The 18,050-nt window shown below is 41.8% G+C and overlaps 1 protein-coding gene across 1 annotated transcript in view; it reads left to right on the top strand.

The window, feature by feature from the left end:
* The window catches only part of COL9A1 (collagen type IX alpha 1 chain), a 116,733-nt gene extending 102,658 nt beyond the window's left edge, over nt 1-14,075 (top strand). Inside the window, exons 35-38 of the mRNA XM_084813598.1 lie at nt 252-306; nt 3,592-3,780; nt 11,799-11,876; nt 12,912-14,075. Coding sequence (XP_084669724.1) covers nt 252-306; nt 3,592-3,780; nt 11,799-11,876; nt 12,912-13,093 — 504 coding nt within the window. The 3' untranslated portion in view covers nt 13,094-14,075. The remainder of the gene's footprint in view (nt 1-251; nt 307-3,591; nt 3,781-11,798; nt 11,877-12,911) is intronic.
* The last annotated feature ends 3,975 nt before the right edge of the window (nt 14,076-18,050 follow it).

The following is an 18,050-nucleotide window of genomic DNA, read 5'->3' as shown; positions in this document are numbered from 1 at the left end:
CCCATGTCTCCTGAGTGGCTGCTTCCTCCCCCCATCATGTCTGTGGCTGCCTTTTTGAAGTATAGTGCTAGGAAACACAGAGAGGAGGTGTTTCGGAATTGCATGTCTGAGCATGTGAATGCTTGCCCGGCCTTCACCTCCTTTCCTGGCTTCCTGTTCAACCCTTGATCATCATACACATTCTCATCTGCAATACCCTCATAATGTGACTGAAGGCTGATCAAAAATCTTTAATATGCTATTTGTTTCAGGGCAGAGAGCCAACTGATGCACATATTAAGCAGGTTTGCATGAGGGTAATGCAAGGTAAATTTTTACACATTTATATTTTGCAAGTTTGTATGTGAGTTTTCCCTTTTAAAAAACAAGAATACTGAATGTTGCATGGGCCGCTTGAAGGCCACAAATTCATTTGCATTTAGAAAGTTAACTGTGCATATATTGTCTGCTCTTTGTTCAAGTCAAAACTTGTGTTATTTTCTTAAAATTTCGCCCAAAATTGAATTGAGAAACTTTGGACTTTGCTGTTGTTGTCCTTACTAGAATTTTCCTTTCAGAAAGAGATTGATTCCAAACAATGGATCAATAACAGCTTTCCTGTTTTGCAGGAAAGAAACCCTTGTGAGTAGTTTTTGGCCCAGACTTTTGGGCACAGCACCCAGTGGAAAGCAAAGCTCCCAATATGGGAGGAAGAGTCACCTGTACTCTCTGTGGTATTTCTCTCTTGTGACAAGTAGGCCAGCTGTCCCCAAACCGTTGTCCTCCAGATGTTTTGGACTTCAACTCTCATATGCCCTAGCTAGCATGGCCATGGTCAGGAATGCTGGGAGTTGTAGTCCAAAATGATCACAATAGTTATTGATCACAGATAATTTGTGCAAAACATTTTTTACTGAATGTTGCACTTTTGTAAAGGTCTAGAATAAGCTTGTAAATCCTTATGTTCAAAGTATGGTTTTGTCAAATACAGAAATTCATAGACAGTGGTAGGGCTCAGCCCCAGAATAGCTGACTTTAACATAGGATAAAACATGCTGAAGTAGCCTTCCCCATCCTGGTGTCCCACAGGGTGGGATCATCGCTCAGTAGTGGAGCACCTGCTGTGCACACAGAAGGTTCCAGCTTCGGTCCCCGGCATCTCCAGGTATGGTGGAAAAAACCCTGCCCGGAACCCTGGAGAGCTGCTGCCAGTCAGTCTTGACCATACTGGGCTTGATAGACCAAGGGCCTGACTCGGGATAAGGCAGCTTCCCATGTTCCTAGACGTTTTGGACTTCAGCTCCCATCAGCCCAGCCAGCATAGCCAGTGGTCAGGAATTTGGAGGGCGCCAGGTTGGAGAAGGCTATGCTACAGTATAGATGATGGGCAGCTAATGAGAACGGTGTTCTTTCACTTATTAATACATCTGGACATTTTACTAGCATTGACTTTATTCTTGCTGTATACTGTAGTATATTTCTGGTTTGAGAGTTACTGTGTTGGATACACGTACACACCATACACACACACACACACACACACACACACACACCCTACTGGTGTTTGCTGCTGAGATCCTCTGGGATGTCACACTGTTGTATTTCAGGGGTTTAAGAGGCTTTATTGCCCTCTGATTTAATTTGAGATCTTCTCAGTGCAACTACTATATTTTAAACTCCCGAACAGGGTACAACATTACTTTCCACTTCAGATTTACCTTCACTATCAAGATAAATGTTTCTTTCTCCCTTTATCAGTATAAAGTGCTCCTAAAGGGAAAGACCATAGCATAGGGGTACATCACCTGTTTTGCATGCAGAAGGTTCCAAGGTAAATCCCTGGCATTGGCTGTTACAGCTGGGGAAGACTCCTGCTGGAAACTCTGGAGAGCTAATGCCAGTCTGTGCAAACAGTAATGTGGTAGATGGATCAATGCTTTTTAATGGGTTCATAAACAATCTGCAGTTAGGGGTGAGAAGTGAGCTGGGCATGTTTGTTGATGACATCACATTATTGAAGGTAACTAAAACAAAAAGGGATTGTGAAGCGCTCCAAAATGATCTCTCCAAACTGGAGGAATGGGCATTAAAATGGCAAACGTGTAAGTAAGTGTAAAGTGATGTACACTGGAGCAAAAAAAAATCTTAACTTCACATGTATGCTTATGGGGTCTGAGCTGGTGGTGACTGACCAAGAAAGAGATATTGAGATCGTAGTGAATAGCTTGATGAAAATGAGAACCCATTGTATGGCTGCTGCAAATAAGACAAATTCCATGTTGGGCATCATTAGGAAAGGAATAAAAAATAAAATGGCCAATATCATACTGTCTTTATACAAAACTGCGGTGTGACTGCTCTTGAAATAGTGTTTACAGTTGTGATTGCCGTACCTCCAAAAAGGATATTATAGAGCTGGAAAAGATGCAGAAAGCAAATAAATGGGGCAGGCGGGGGGACATGATAAAGGTGTGTAAAATTATGCATGGCATGGAGAAAGTGGATAGGGAGAACTTTCTCTCTCTCAGTACTAGAACCCAGTGAAGCTGAGTGGTGGGAGATTCAGGACAGATAAAAGGAAGTACTTTTTCACATAGCACATAGTCAAACTATGAAATTCGCTACCACAAGATGTAGTGATGGTCACCAACTTGGATAGTTTTTAAAGGGGATTAAACAAATTCATGGAGGATAAAGCTATCAATAGCTACTATTCATGGTGATTATGTATTATTATCTCCAGTATTGGAAGCAGTATGCTTATATAGACCAGTTGCTAGAGAACTCAAATGGGAGTGGGTGGCAGGGGGGTGCCATATCATTTATGTCCTGCTGTGTTGCCACTGTGGGAACAGAAAGCTGGACTAGATAAGCCTTTAGCCTGTTCCAGCACGGTTCTTGTTATGTTCTAATGGTCTGACAGTTTAAGGTAACTTCCTATGTTCCTAAAGAAAGGGGACTCTGGAATGATAAATTGTGCAAGACCAATTGTACTGGGGTTGAATGTGGTTTGGGGATACAGCACTTGAAGGGATGTATTTGCAGGCACTTAAACTGGTGAAGGAAGGGAGAAAATGTATTGGAATAATCTGTACTTGTCTCAACATTATCCCAAGCAAAATGTGTATCTTTGATAAATGCCAGTGTGCAACCATTACATCCTCACAGAATGTTTTAAAAGTGAAATTGGAAAAAAAAATTGCACAAGAAGTAATGCTGTTCTCTTACACTTGAATATTGTATCCCTTTCACCTGTGGGCATCTGTGACAAATGCATGCTAACTGCTGTCATGGAAATCGCCTAGCTTAGATATTTCCAGGAAATATCTAAACTAGGGGATGGTAGCATAACAACCCAGTCTTTGGCACGTCTGTGCAGTCCACTGGGTCTCATCAGAATCATACAAACCCTATTTTTAATTAAACAAATACAATAGATATCCAGTTCTAATGGCTGCAAAGATGAGTTTGAAAATGTGTTGGCAGTTGCTGGGGGCAAGAAACAGGCGATATGCTTTTTAAAAACCCAAATGAATTGCTTTTCAATGAAATAATTTAGAGTCAACTTAATTTCTGGCTCTTCATCATTTCTTCATTGTTTTTATTGAACAGAACAACTAGCTCAATTGGCTGCCAGCCTTCGGAGGCCGGAATTTGGTGCTCCAGGCCTCCCTGGCCGTCCTGGACCACCAGGTACACCTGGACCTCCTGGAGAAAACGGCTTCCCAGGGCAGCTTGGATCTCGAGGTCTGCCTGGCCTAAAGGGCCCTCCTGGTGAAATTGGGGTGAAAGGCCCCAAAGGTAAGAAATTCAGGTTTCAGTTCTGTACACACTTACTTCTGAGTAAGTTCCATTGGAATTAATGACTGGGTTCAGACGACATGCCATGGCTTGTTGTGAGTTTTTTAACCTAAAATGACCCTCAGTGCCCGCAGACGCCGTTGCATATCCAACCCCCCTTGGGGGTTGTCGTGTTGGGTGAACCCAGGTTGCTTAATCCTCGCAAAACCCTAAAACAGACCATGGGTTATGCAAGGGTTGTTCAACCCACGCATATGCTTGCCAGATGCACACAACATGACAACCCCCTTAATAAGCAATAAGGGGGTTGCTTATTCAAAATGGCCACTGCACACACCCTGCAAGTGCCACTGCCTCACCATGGGTTAAATAACACACAGTGGGCTGTTGTGTCATGCAAACAGCCCCAATTGAGGCTTTTTTTTCTTCTTTTAACCCCCCCACCCCCAGAGGGCATTTCAGGAGGAAAATGGGAGGAGGGAGGTTTCACACACACGCACACACACACACCGAGCATCATGGCCCTGATCTGAATTGGGGCTGCATACACTTACACAAAGGTAAAGAAGACTATCATGAGTAGCACCACTGTGCATGATTACCTGAATGTTTAGTTTGGCCCTGAGTAGGCATCCATAGAATTGTGCAGTGGAGTTTGGCTTATATATTTAATGTATTGATTTCTGTTGGCTGTTTGGCATTACATGGAATCTTATGAAAGTGTATCCAGGTTATTGGTTCCAGAACTAAATTAATACAAATGGCTTCAGAACTGTTCATTTTCCTGGCTTTCACGCCAATACCGGACATAATGTTTCGCTTCTCGGTTCAAGGGAAGAATAAGAGCAAAGTTCCTTCTTTTTAAATTATTTTTCTCATTGTGTAAAACAGCATTGTTGCGAGTTCTCCGAACAGGCCAGGCTCTTCATTTCCATGTATCTGCAGTTTTCCTCAATTTCCCTTATCGTGGCTTTGTCCTTCAAGCATACCAGTGTTAGCTTTCTTACGATTTTTACTCTGTACTCTTCTTTCTTGGTCCTGGTCCTTACTATCTTTTATGAATCATTTGGAAGGCCGGAATCATTTGTAGGGATGTATGAGGAATTCATTTCAGTTCGTTTTTGATCAGGATTTACCCATTTCACACCTTCCTGACATTTACAACCTTGCAGTGTGATTCACAGAATAAAAAACTTGTGCCTGACAGCACGCATGTATCTGAAAATGCACATGAGAAAATGGGAACTTTTGAAAAGAATGTGCACAAATATGCTTTAATCAATGGGAGAAGGATGTGTACATTTTGAAGATGCACACAATTGATGTATACATTTGGAAAAATACACATGGATTTTAATGAGAAAAGAAAAAAAAACCAAAGCTTTAATCTGATAAGGCTGTCCTAAGGCAATAAATTTATTTTAGATATGTAGAGAGAACCACACACACAGCAGTATTGCTTATTTTCAATGTTCCCCTAACTTTCCATGAAAAAAAATCCAGGAGAAAAAACAAGTTTTTTTTCCTATGGCTTCAAAATTTCTGGAAATTTTACATCTCTAGTAGAGGCCTGCTGGAGTATCATACTCTCTTTGGGGTGAGAGAGCAGAAGCTTTCGGCCCCTGCCAGATCTTGTGTGTGGCAGGTGGAAGATATGACAGATCCATGATAGAACTAGATCAGTGCAATTGTAGAAAGTCTTGCAATGTATGATGCTTGTGTTAAGTCCCATTAAAATGGATGGGACCTACTTGTGTGTAACTGGCTCCAGGACTGCAGCCCTAATCATTTAGCCTTCTATTGCCAACCTGAATGAACTGAATATTTACTATTTCACAATGGAAAGTTCTGAAAATATACAGGCCACATGCAGCACACTGCTGTGCATGTTTACCTAGAAGTATGTTATGCAGAGTTCAGTGGGTTTTTAGAGCTTTTCTACATGAGGCATTTGTTGTGAGCTCGTCATTCCCTACTCACAGTTGTTTATGGGTTCTTTAGATGATGTCATGACCCTCCAGTTTCACTTATGTTTGTAAACAGCACTTTCTGCAAGTTTTTTTAGAACTGGGAAAATGGGGCATTGTTTCTGATGGTGAAAGAAAGTGCGATCTCCTCTTGTGTATTTGCACTATTCCGCTATATCACTGTGCTACCTAGAGGTTATGTAGTGTAAAAGCAGGAAAGGAAATGGTCCTTGTGTAGTACTCCGATCTTAATTCTTCAACAAAACCAAAAGTAGATGCAGCAGATAAACAGCCTCCTGTAGAAAAGCCCTTACTCAGAAATAGGGCTTCTGACACCAAAGGGGCATTTGCAAACTTTTGGATAGAGTGAAGGTGGTGGGAAATCTTCAAAACTGTGTTTTGCAAAGCTCCATATATTGAACTTCACTCAAAAAAGTTCACTCACAAATTCCAAAGTGACAATGTTTAAGGGAATCACTTTCCACTGTTACGGTTATGCTAGAGATTTGCTGCTACCTTAATTTGACTGCATCATTTTTTTTCTCTTTTGACAGAGCAATAAATCAAGGAAAGTAATGACACATATATATAAAAAAACACCCTTCTGACTTTTTGGCCTGTCAAAAATATAATGCCAAAAATAGATTGAATGAGAAGTCAAATCACTGCTAGTAAAGGATTTTCCTTTTAAGGCCGTATTTTATTGTTTGATTTGCAACAAGATCTCATACTTAATGGACTTGAAGTGCTTCATGGCACCATGATGTGAAAACTTTCCTCCTTCTTCTAATCATCTACACTGCTTTGGCCATAGCTAGACAGCCAGCTGCTTTGGGCAGCTTTATTTTTTCCTGTTGTAAAGCAACAGCAGAGCTATGGGGCATGGTGAGGGACTATGGGAAATGGACACACAACTTTATCCTATGGCCTGCTGGGCTTTCATTGGCAGGGTGGAAGGTGTGCTTGCTGGGGAGAGGCGAAGTGGGTTTTTACCCTTTTCCTCCTTGAGCTGCCTTTTCCCCCTCCTACTGCCCAACATTTGATTTCCAAAGGAAGGGAAATTAACCATGCCATCTCCAGAGCTGGCATGGTTTTGCTGCCAGTTTGGAGTGTGATGGGAGAACAGGAGGACTTTGGTTCCTGTGGATCCAAGACTTTTGTCCTCTCTGAGGTTAGGGCACTGATGTTGGATGGCAGAACTCCTTCTTTGAGGGTGCGCCTCTCTCTCTGTCCTCAGAAAGGGAGACATGCTTATCCTGTGGCACTTGAGATTGCAGCCTTCATGTGTATTTTTGACACTACAATGATGATGATGATGAAGGATGTGCGTGTGTATGTGTGTGTAATAATAACCCCCAACATATAGAAATACATCTTTACTTAGAAGCAGGCTATTTGACTAATTTGTCCAGTTGCTCAATCAACATATTGACCTGGTTCACACCATCGCAGAGTGGTTAATAAGCCATGGAGGCTTGTTAACTACCCTGCGTGTACTGGTCGCATGCTGCCTGATGTACATAATTACTGGCGTCCGAACCCAGCAAGGGTGGGTGGTTGAGGTGGTTAACAAACCACCCAGAACCATGGTCTGTGGTAAAGTTGAAAATTGTGCAGCACCTGACGTTTATGCATTCCAGTGAGATAACACAAGAACATATTCACTCACTAGTCCATACAGGGGCCCTGCCATTAGGAGTGAGAATGCCTCCAGGGGAGGAAAATCTCTAAGTCCCTCAATGGGCTCCTTTGCTTATGGAGCAAAGAAGGAGAAAAGGAAAGGAGCTGACTAGACAGTTAAGTTCTGCTCAACCAAGCACTAGCTGCTGCAGAATTAAGGAGGCCTGCATTTGCCACTGTAGTTACTCCTCCCCCACCCCCATCCTGGTATTGGCTTTAGAGACTACTGAGGACAGTCCCTCCCAACCCACCTTTCCTTCACACCACAACCTTGTTCAGGCCAGACCCTCTACAGGTCAGTCACAAGCAAATTGTGACTCCTGGCTGGTTGGTTCTCATGGGGCTGAATGCCTTGCTAGGGTGTCATAGAAGGCTCCCACTGACAGCTTTGGGCATGTTTTTTGAGCACAAACAGTCCCTGGGGCTTCTTTGTTAGTGCAGGTGGTCTGCACACCTGGGTCCACTCTCTCTCAGGGCTTATTTTCATATGTGGAGACTGTACCTTTGCCCACTGCAAGTGCAGGCAGAAAGCTTACTTGTGCCCCTTGTTATTGGTTAAGTGTATACAGTACCTGGAGATGAGCCAGAGAGACAGGCCTGGGGTTCTGCTGGCAGTGATGGCAGCACAGAGATGTTATTTCTCTGCCACCATTGCACCCTTGGGTAGTTGTCCAGCAGAGCGTTTCCAAGTGGTAAAGTGTTTGTTACAAGTAGACCCTGGAAGAAATATGTTAGAACCCCTGGGGGGGCTGCTGTAACAATTTTGCAAGCCACTGTGGATAAAATCACTCATATTCTCACTGACCTTGATGCCATTGCTGGAGCAGGTCCTATGGAGCTATCCAGTGCTCTATTGAGTCTGGCTATATGGTATCAGTTTCAGCTGATGCAGCCTGAGGATGTAGATAAGGTGCTTGGAGGGTTTTGGCTGACTGCCTGCGTTCTTGATCCTTGCCGGACTTGGCTAATGACATCAAGCCAGGGAGAATTGACTGGGTAGGTCAAGGAAGTGATTAATGCTGATTGCAGTAGGAAGTGGTCCCTGCTGCCTTGAAGGATGCAGTGGTATGACTACTCTTTAAGAAATCCTCTCTAGACCTGGAAGATTGTAGTAACTATCAGCCAGCCACTCAGATCCTGGTTTTGGACAAGTGTGTGGTAGCAGTTCAACTGCAGGCACTCTTGGATGGAACGGATTACCTAGCTCCATTTCAGTGCAGCCTTGGTCACCCTGATGGATGACCTCTGCTGGGAGAGAAATGAAGACTGCAACCCTGTTCATTCTGCTTGATGTCTCAGTGGCTTCTGTTACCATTGACCATGATATCCTTCTGGACCTATTCTGTGAGTTGGGGATGGGAGGCATGGTGATACCGGTGGTTCCGCTCCTACCAGCACAGTTGGTTCCAGAAGGTAGCATGGGAGTGGGGGTTCTGCTTGACTGTGGCACTTACTTTATGGGGTCCCGCAGGGTGTTCTATCTGATTCCTCCCGTGCTTTGTCACATCTGTATGAAACTGCTGAGGTCATCTGGGGATTTGGAGTGAGCTGTCATCAGTATGATAATCAGCCCTATTTCCTGTGTCACCTGAGTCAGGTGAGGCTGTAAAGGTGCTGAGCTGATGCCTGGATAAGATAATGGGCTGGATGAGGCCCAACATGCTGAAATTGAAACCTGACAAGATGGAGGCACTTGTGGGTAGATGGTTCTTAAGTCCAGGGAATTGGTAGTCAACCTGTTTTGGACAAGGCTGCACTACTCCCCCCCACCCCGCCCAAGAGCAGGTTCGCAGCTTGGGAGTCTTCTAGATCCAGCTTTGTATTGCACCAAGTACAGTTCAGCATGTTACTGTAAGCTTTTTCTAAACTGGCAGGAACAGTGACATGCAAGACAGTGATATCTGGATCTGGAATGAATAGTTCGGCCTCCTGGCTCAACATGAACATAGATCTGTTGGACCACAGTAATCGTGTGAATTGGCTCTCGTGCTCTTAAGAGAAGCGGTGACTGAAGGGGTACAAAGGAAGTGAAGATTCACAAAGCTTAGACGAAAATAACCTGCTGTCTGACAACCTAACAAGATAATTACTCTGCGCACAGTAATCAGCACCTGAAAATACACTACATCCAAATGCAGCCAAACGATGAGTGAGTGTGCAGCATGAAAAAGGATGGTGTGATAGCAGCAGCTATTTAGCTTGTGCAAAGGGAAAATGCAGTCTTGAGCCCATGCCTCAGAACTACAACAGGCAGGAATCAGTGAGGAATTATGTAACAGTCAGAATTTAAGGCTTCCAGAGCCAGCACACACTAGAACAGGGGTGCAGAACCTTGGGACCGGGGTCCCAATCCGACCCCTGGGGTTTCCCAGATGGCCATGGCCCTTTCCCCCCAACTAACAATTGTTGGCTGGTTTTCCAGATGTTCTGCAGTTTTTTCCTCATTCTAAAAGGTTGAAATGCCTCTCCTGTGGTCGGGTTATCGGCAGTGAGAGCTTTGAGCTGAAGACAATGCTGGTATTTTTGGTGTTTGGGCCCTGCCCCACCCACCACTGGAATGTGGCCCCTGAGAGCTTCTCCAAAATGGAATTCTGCCCTTGGGCTGAAAGAGGTTTGACCTTCCTGTGTTACGATGTGGCATACCAAGAATTATGCCTATATTGTGTTGGTGTTACAGCAGCATAACCGTCAATTTCGCAAATCAGCCTATGAGGAAGGAAATCCTAACAGAGGTAGGAAATCAAGGCAACTGCCTCAGGGAATGTGCCCAGGTCCAATTAGGACAAATCCCACCCTGGGAATTGGGGAGGGGGGAGGAAGAAGAGTAGCATAGTGGCTTCAATTTCATTTCCTACGAAGATGACAAATGTGCCCCAAAGCTAGACAAAAATGCTCCGGTATGGCTAATTGAACATGCCTTCTCTGGCTTGTCAGCATTGCATAGTGCAAGTGATCTGTAAAATCAGCTGTTACAGATCAAGCCCAATTCATCTATTACTACTTAGCTACGTATTCCCGATAATATTCAAAGAATATTTTATGCTTCAGAAAGTGAGCAGTACTAACAATCCATATTTACTTACTGCCATGAAGGACATATTGCCCACTTTGTGCAGTGATGTGATGTAGAAAGTAAAGGAAGAGGGGGAGAGATTAATGAAAAGGGAAAGCTAGCTATAGAAAGACAAACTCCTGGGATTGTAGGATAGCCCTACATAAGTTTAAATTATTCTTATATCTTGGGATAATCTGTACAAGTATGCCTGTCCATCTGAGCATGAGGATAAGTAACTGCTTGAGAGAAACGTTCTTGTGAACTGGGCTGTACATGTCTGTAACTCTGGGGAAAGTACACCTGTGATCATGGAGGTAGCTGCCAGTTTACCCATGGAGGACATTGGCAGTGTGACTTCTCCTTTAAGGAGATATGTACTGAGTTGAACTCCTCTGTTATTGCTGGAGGTGTAGATCATTGGTTGTGCCAACTGATTTTCAATGAGTCTGGCTACAGAACTTTTCTTTACACAGACTGCTGAACTGGTGCCTGGATGTGGTAATGGGCTGGATGAGGGCTAATCAAACTGAAATTGAATCCTGATATGATGGTGGCACTGTGGGCCAATGGATCCAGGGTACGGATGATTGGTGTTCAGCCTGGTTTGAATGGGGTTGCACTTCCTTGGAAAAATCAGGTGCACGGTCTGGAGGTACTTCTAGCCTTGTCACAAGAGTCCCAGATGGCCTCATTGGCTCGGTGCACCTTTCACCAGCTCTGGTTTTCTGAGCAGGGATCACCTGGCCATGATAATTCATGCGTCGGTAACCTCCTGGCTGGATTGTTGGAGTGTATTATTTGTAGGGCTGCCCTTTAAGACAGCATAGAAGCTTCAATTGGTGCAGAGGTTTGACTGGTATGGCCACATTTATGCATATCACACCAATTTAAACATCACTTCACCGGCTTCGGCCCAGTTCAAGCTGTTGGTACCCACCCTAAATTGCTTGAGGGTTAGATAACTGAAGGAGCACCTCTTCGTATATGTTTGCCTGTGCTTTAAGATCTTTTGCTGAAGCCTTTCTCTGGCTGCCTCCTTGATCGGAGGTACCCTATTTAACAACAAAGAAAGGGCTTTCTCAGCAGTGGCACCTAAAAAGGTTCTCCTGGCATGCGCACTGCAGACTTTTCAGAGCCAGGCAAAAACGTTTTGATTTAGTCAAACATCTGAACTTGTTGTACTTTTAGTTGTTTTAAGGATTTTTAACTGTACAGCTGGTTGTACAGTGCCCTGAAATCCTAAATACAATGAAAGGCAGTATGTAAATGTTTTAAATGCAAAATAAAATAAATAATGCTTCATGGATCCATTTTAGGTGAAACAGGTGAAAAGGGGGAGAGAGGACTCCCAGGTCGAGGACCCAAAGGCTTACCAGGAACTATAGGACTCCCAGGTAAATACTGAATATTGCTTCTGGGACATCCAATACGTGCTTATGCAGTTGTGCATGAAAAACTATATTTAAGAACAATCCTGGAAATACAGGTGCTTGCTAGGAAGGGAATGTTTCAGGAATAGAAAACTTCCAGTTTTACATGTTACATTTTTTGAATGTACAATCTCCCCAGCTTGTTTCACCTTTCTCTTTTGGTGTAAGCTAGAGGCAGTATATATCTCTTAAGACAGCCAACTCCCTTTCCAGATTATAACTAGTAGTCTCATGCATTTATCTAAACGTTCTTTGGTCCCTGTGGTTTTTAGTTTACATCTTCAAAACTGTGTGGGTTTACTTATTAATAACAGCCAGCTTGCAACTCAAGAAGCCATGAAAGAAAGTTATTAGAATCATGTTCAAAGGAAGTAATGCTGTCATCATTGCATGGCATGGCAAAATTTCATGAGGTCAGGATCAAGCACACAATGAGTAAATAAAAAATAGCAGGTGGATTTCCCACTTAACACCAGAATGTGTGACATGTGTGAGGATTTGCACGTGCTTTAAATCTGATTTTGGCTGCACAGCACTTTAAAATTCAGCTTATTACTGTGCCAGTATGAAGTGCTGCCCGAGTCCTTACTGACAGATGCAGCACAAGTGCCCTCTAGTGCTTATTATAGTACAAATAACTTGCCATATGAAAAGTCAGTTCAACTGTAACTTCTAAAGACTGCATCACTGTGCATTTCTGTGCGTAAAATATTTGAAATGAATGGGACGTTAGCTGTGACTAACATAAGTCTCATTCATTTCAGTGGGCCTTCTCTATGTAGGACCAACACTAGCTACTGCACATTGGGTTCAGTGGACTGATAGTCTGACCTGGTGGAAGGCAGCTCCCTACGCGCATGATGATTGCGGGCTTTCATGCCGACGGTAGAGGAAAGAAAACTTGAATGCAAGATCAAGCCCATTCAATGCGCTGCTCCGAAGAGTGGTGAGCCCACATGCTGAACTCACATGATCCATGTACTGTGTTTATCTTTCCAGGAGAACCAGGCAAGCCTAGCTATGGCACTAATGGGCGAGATGGCGATCGAGGCCCACCTGGAGAAGCTGGTCAGCCTGGTGTTCCAGGTCCTCCTGGGCCGCCGGGCCCTACTGGCTATTGTGAGCCATCAGCCTGTACTGTGCAAGCTGGACTGCGGGCTGACAATGTGAAAGGGCCATGAAAAGTGCGAAAGTTAGCATCTGACAACGGAGAGGAAACAGCAGAGGAGAAGCATACTGTAAAAACACAGAGAATCTTATCGAAGGCTTGACAGACCTAAAATGCACTGGTTGTCCCATTCTCCAACTTGCACAAACAGTACAGGGCAGCCAATATTTTTTTTAAAATGGTGCTTACAAAGTGATACCAGATGGCTTTTCTTTCCTATCATGGCAAAAGGCAGCTGTCGAATTCTGTAAAAGACTTTATCCCAAATACTATTCGTAACCCTTTCCCCTGTCCCTATTGTGCTGTATTGCAGCATCAATGGCATAATTTAGTTGTATTGTCCCATACATTTGTAAAATAAGTTATGACTGTTTACATGCCCCCCCCCCCCACACACACAGGTGCTGGAAGTTAGCCAACCAAACTCATCCCACAGTTGCCTGTCACTGTGATTTCAAATGTATAGACATAGCTGCCACATAACAACATGCCAGGTTACCAGTAATATATCACATAAAATAACCTTTACGTATAGGGGTTTTAATTTTCAGTTCCAGCATGCACTGAATTCTATTTAATGTGACCCCATCACCAGCTCTACCATGTGTCCATCTGTCTGAAATCAAACGAAGAGGTCAAAAAGCCACTGGTAAGGGAATTTTAATCTTTGGGAACAGCTAAGATTTATAACTGAGTTTATTTATTTTAAAAGATCTTAAGTCATATCTCTGGTTGTATAAAAGTCAAAATAAATAACATTTTTTAACCCTTTGCATTCCTTTGTATGAATGGTAAATAAAACTAAAACAAGGAGCTTTGCTAAACTTCCTTCTCCAAAAGATCCCACTATATTTTTGGTTATAGTTTCATATCCCAATGAAACAAAATGCATTGTATGAATTAGTCCACTGTGTAAATTTGTTTAATTCATTACATATATTCTTTGAACTATCATCTTGCAAGACAAAAATAAAAGTGCCCTTCTTTTAATCATCATCACTTCCCCCTTCTCTATGTTGCTCTTAATATAGCACCTACAGTTCTGGAAACCGTGTACACTTTATTATTTCCACATGGGCCTTCCAAGTTACTTTGACTCGACTGTATTGCAGCAGTTCTCCCGGTTCGTTCCCAAACTGGTATTAAACTCTGAGACTGGCTTTTTGTTCAAAACAACCCATTTGATAAGCAAGTGACTTTCAATTCATTTTTCCCAGCTGGTATAGGAAATATAAATATAGGAAATATAAAAATGATCATAAGAGAACCCCCTATTTGACTACTCTTGCTTTCCACAAACTCAGGCAGCTCTTTACAGCTGTTCACTTTCAAACCTGCTAACCACCATGATTGATGGCAGCTACAACTGGATTCTTTTGACCTGGGAAATCTGTGGAGCTTCCCTATTCAAAGATCTCCAGCATGGCATGCTATTCACCCTGTATAGGCTGAGCTGCATTCTAAATGTCTTGGTTGCCATTTTAGCCTATTTACAATTGAGTTCTCTTCTAGAAAAGTTAATTATCATTATCTGATGTTGATACTTAGGTGGTCCATAGTGTTTCTCTTTATGGTTCGATAAAGAATTTGTGCAAAAGTTATTTCCACCTCAGCGGTCAACGGCCCTGGTGATGTTTTAATCTGACAAATTCATTGGAATATCTGGCTAATATGCCATGTATTATTTCACATTTTAGATTTCAGCTTTTCATCTTGGAGTTGTATCTCTGAAATTTATTTTTATTCTCTGGAAAGTTGCAATGGCCATTGGCTGAAAGCAATAAACATTTTTTTGATCTGATTTCATGTTGCCCGTAGTATTGTTCAGAGAAAGAAAACTTATTTGGGGGGAGCAGCTTTAATGTAGTTGCTACCAGAAAAATCCAGAACTTGGTCCCCTATTTTTCTCCATTTCTCTTAGCAGCCAGTATTTGTGACTTTCTGAAAATAAAGGCTTGTATGTGTTTCGTTTACTTAGCTGCAGCAAATGCCGCCCAATTCAATAATGGTCTTGAAGGCTATGATGCCAGTGGCTGTTTTATTTTCCAGGATGTGTCTCTGAATATACTGTATACAGCTTCATGGATATCATCTTTGGAAGGAACCTTCTGGTCTAATGCCATAGCTCCCATATTTCACTATTTTTATTGCATTTTATCCCACCCTTCTTCCAAAAAACCCACCCCTGTATTCTGTGAGGGAGGTTAGGCAGAGAAGTGACTGGTGCAAGGTGCACTTTGTGGCTAAGCAGAGATTTGAACGTAGTCTCTCCAGTCTTAAGTCCAACACTCTAACTACTATGTCACATTAGCTGTTCTTGGACGTAATGCTAATCCATGTTTTAGTCTTACAGGAACAACCCTAGCCTTCCAGAGCTTGCATTTTCCCCTTGAGGAGATTCGAAGCTTCTGCTTCCATTTTAGATTAATTAGTTTAGCAAGTCATCTGACATGCTAAATCTTAGCAAGCATAATTATGGTTAGTGAAAATAAGCCAACCTCATAAACTATGGTGCTGGAAGGGGAGTGCTCAGTTCCAGGGGGAGGCCAAGTTAATTCTTGTACTGATAAACTATGGTATTACACAGTCTTCCCTAACCTGGTGCCCTCCATATGTTTGGACTTTAATTCCAATCAGCCCCAGCCCATATAGCTAATGGTCAGGAATTCTGGGAGTTGTAGTCCAAAACAATTGGAGGGCCCATGGTTGGGGAATGTAGGTATAACATTACATCTGAACCAGCCTACTAGCTATCTAAAGCTACAAGTAGTACACTTCAGCACCAAATGGTGAAGATGTTCCATGCAGGTATTGCAGAGTGCATCTCTGGAAGTGTATGACCAGTTTGGTTTCTCCTCGTTCTCTCTTTACTGTATCTGCAAAAAATACCTTAATGATTTCAGAGACCATTTATAGTTGCTAGGAGTGCAACTGTTTGGAAATATGTCCCAATATGTTCATGTCCTGTGACTCATTATTCATAGGTGAAGTTGGTTTAAGTAAATAAGCATTTATATGCATGTTCTGTATACAGGGCGGTTTCATTAAAATGCTTCTGTTGTGCTGACTATCATAAGTTGCTACTTACCTTAAAAGGAAGGGACCATAAACAGTTAATTTAACAGTAATAGTCCATGGGGCAGAATGCTTAGATGACACTCCTAGGCACAATTGCTTGCAGGTGTTATTTCCTTGTTGTGTTTAGGATTAAGATGTAAATAGAAAGGAAAGCAACCCTAAAGTAATTCTTCCATCAATTAACTTTTATTTTAACCATAGCAATAGCATATAAACCAACAATAAAATAATCTGACAAGAGAATGAAAACTGTTTTACCAAATCTAGCAACATAAAACAAATGTACAAGGAAGAACATGCAAATTCCATCAAACCTGCTTGAAACAGAACTTGTTAAAATTCTGAAAAATCTGCAAATTTCTAATGTGGCTTTAAAGAAAAGCATAACCACATGTTTACAGTTTTAGATACTCAAGAAACATACTTGATACTGGGTTCAATTCAAAATTAATTTAAGACCAAAGAAACCAAGTAGATAATAATCTGCTTAGCATGTGCAAATAATTGAACTTCCCATTTCTGGACAAGAAGAAAACGGAATCTTATAGACAAGATTTGTGAAGACTAGTGATAGAGAAATGCTATTCAGAAATGAAAGGCAATAATAAAATATACTATCAATTTTTGCAAAGAAATGAGATGACAGAATATTTACTAAGAAAAAATAAGTAAATAACTTAAATGCATTTACTTGTATAAGAAATCAAACAACAACAAACCTCGGTCACCATCCAACACAAGTAAGTGTGCTTAGTGGCGCGATCCTATACCCACTTTCCTGGGAGTAAGTCCCATTGAACTCAGTGGCACTTACTTCTATGTAGACATGTATTGGATTGTGCTCTAAGACCATTAGAATCAATAGCACACTTTACCCCATTAAGACTGTGGCATTCAAGTTGGCTCTTGTAAATTGTGTACACCTATTTGGTCTGTATATAACATCTTTCCTTGCAACATAGATTTCATTCAAAGGCTTTTTCAACTAATCTGAAAAATTGCAACGATAATGACCTGAAGTTCTGTTAATGGTTATCAGATGTGTTGAAAGCTAGCTTTTGCTTACCCAGAAAACATATTTGCATGCAATAATAAAATGCAAAGGAAGATTTAAAACAAGGGGGAAAACTGGCTATGCTCAGGCTTAAATTAACCCTGAAACCAAATACATGTTTTTGTACAAAAATATTGATATTAAAATGTTAATATCAAAGATAAATAGGCTACAGCTTCCACATCATTTACAAAACATTTTCATTTTTGCAATAATGAAATAGACTTACTGCTCCCATACAGAAATGTGGCACAATGTGAGGAAAAAGGGCTCAAGAAAATTCCTATGCACAGAATTGCTTGCATGGGAGGATCTAGATGGTGCCCTGTCACTCTACCTGTAAGCTACATTATGTACAAGCTATAGTATATAAATTGTGTCTATGTCACAGTTATTCTTGAAGAAAAAAATAACACAATGAGAATGACCCAACCAAAGTTAAGCGCTGTCAAGTCCCATTGATTCCAATGGGAATCTTAATTAAGCATGTGCTAAAATATCTGCAGAAAACAGTGAGACTTTAAATATATAAAACTTTGCTTGAATTGTTCCCTATGTTTACAAAATATAAAATAAACTGTACATTTTAAAACAAAAAAGGCAAGATAAATATATTAAACTTAAGGACAAAAATGGAAACTTGGTATAAGATTAATTTCTAGATAGTGCAGTTTCCTGCCTTATATACATTTGTTGAATTCAATACCTATTAAATTATTTGCACAAACAAAAATGTGCTTCATGCTACCAAGTGGACTTAAGGAGGTATAGCACAGACCCTGAAGAGCTTTGCAAGATGTTACATTAACTACCCTACAGTAGCTTTATTATTTTTCTT

This window comes from Heloderma suspectum, chromosome 1 (assembly GCF_057233095.1).
Source record: "Heloderma suspectum isolate Gila_16-S chromosome 1, 16-S_ref, whole genome shotgun sequence".
Classification (NCBI taxonomy): Eukaryota; Metazoa; Chordata; class Lepidosauria; order Squamata; family Helodermatidae; genus Heloderma; species Heloderma suspectum.
Note: the sequence above shows the minus strand (reverse complement) of the source record. Positions and strands in the feature narration are given on the sequence as shown.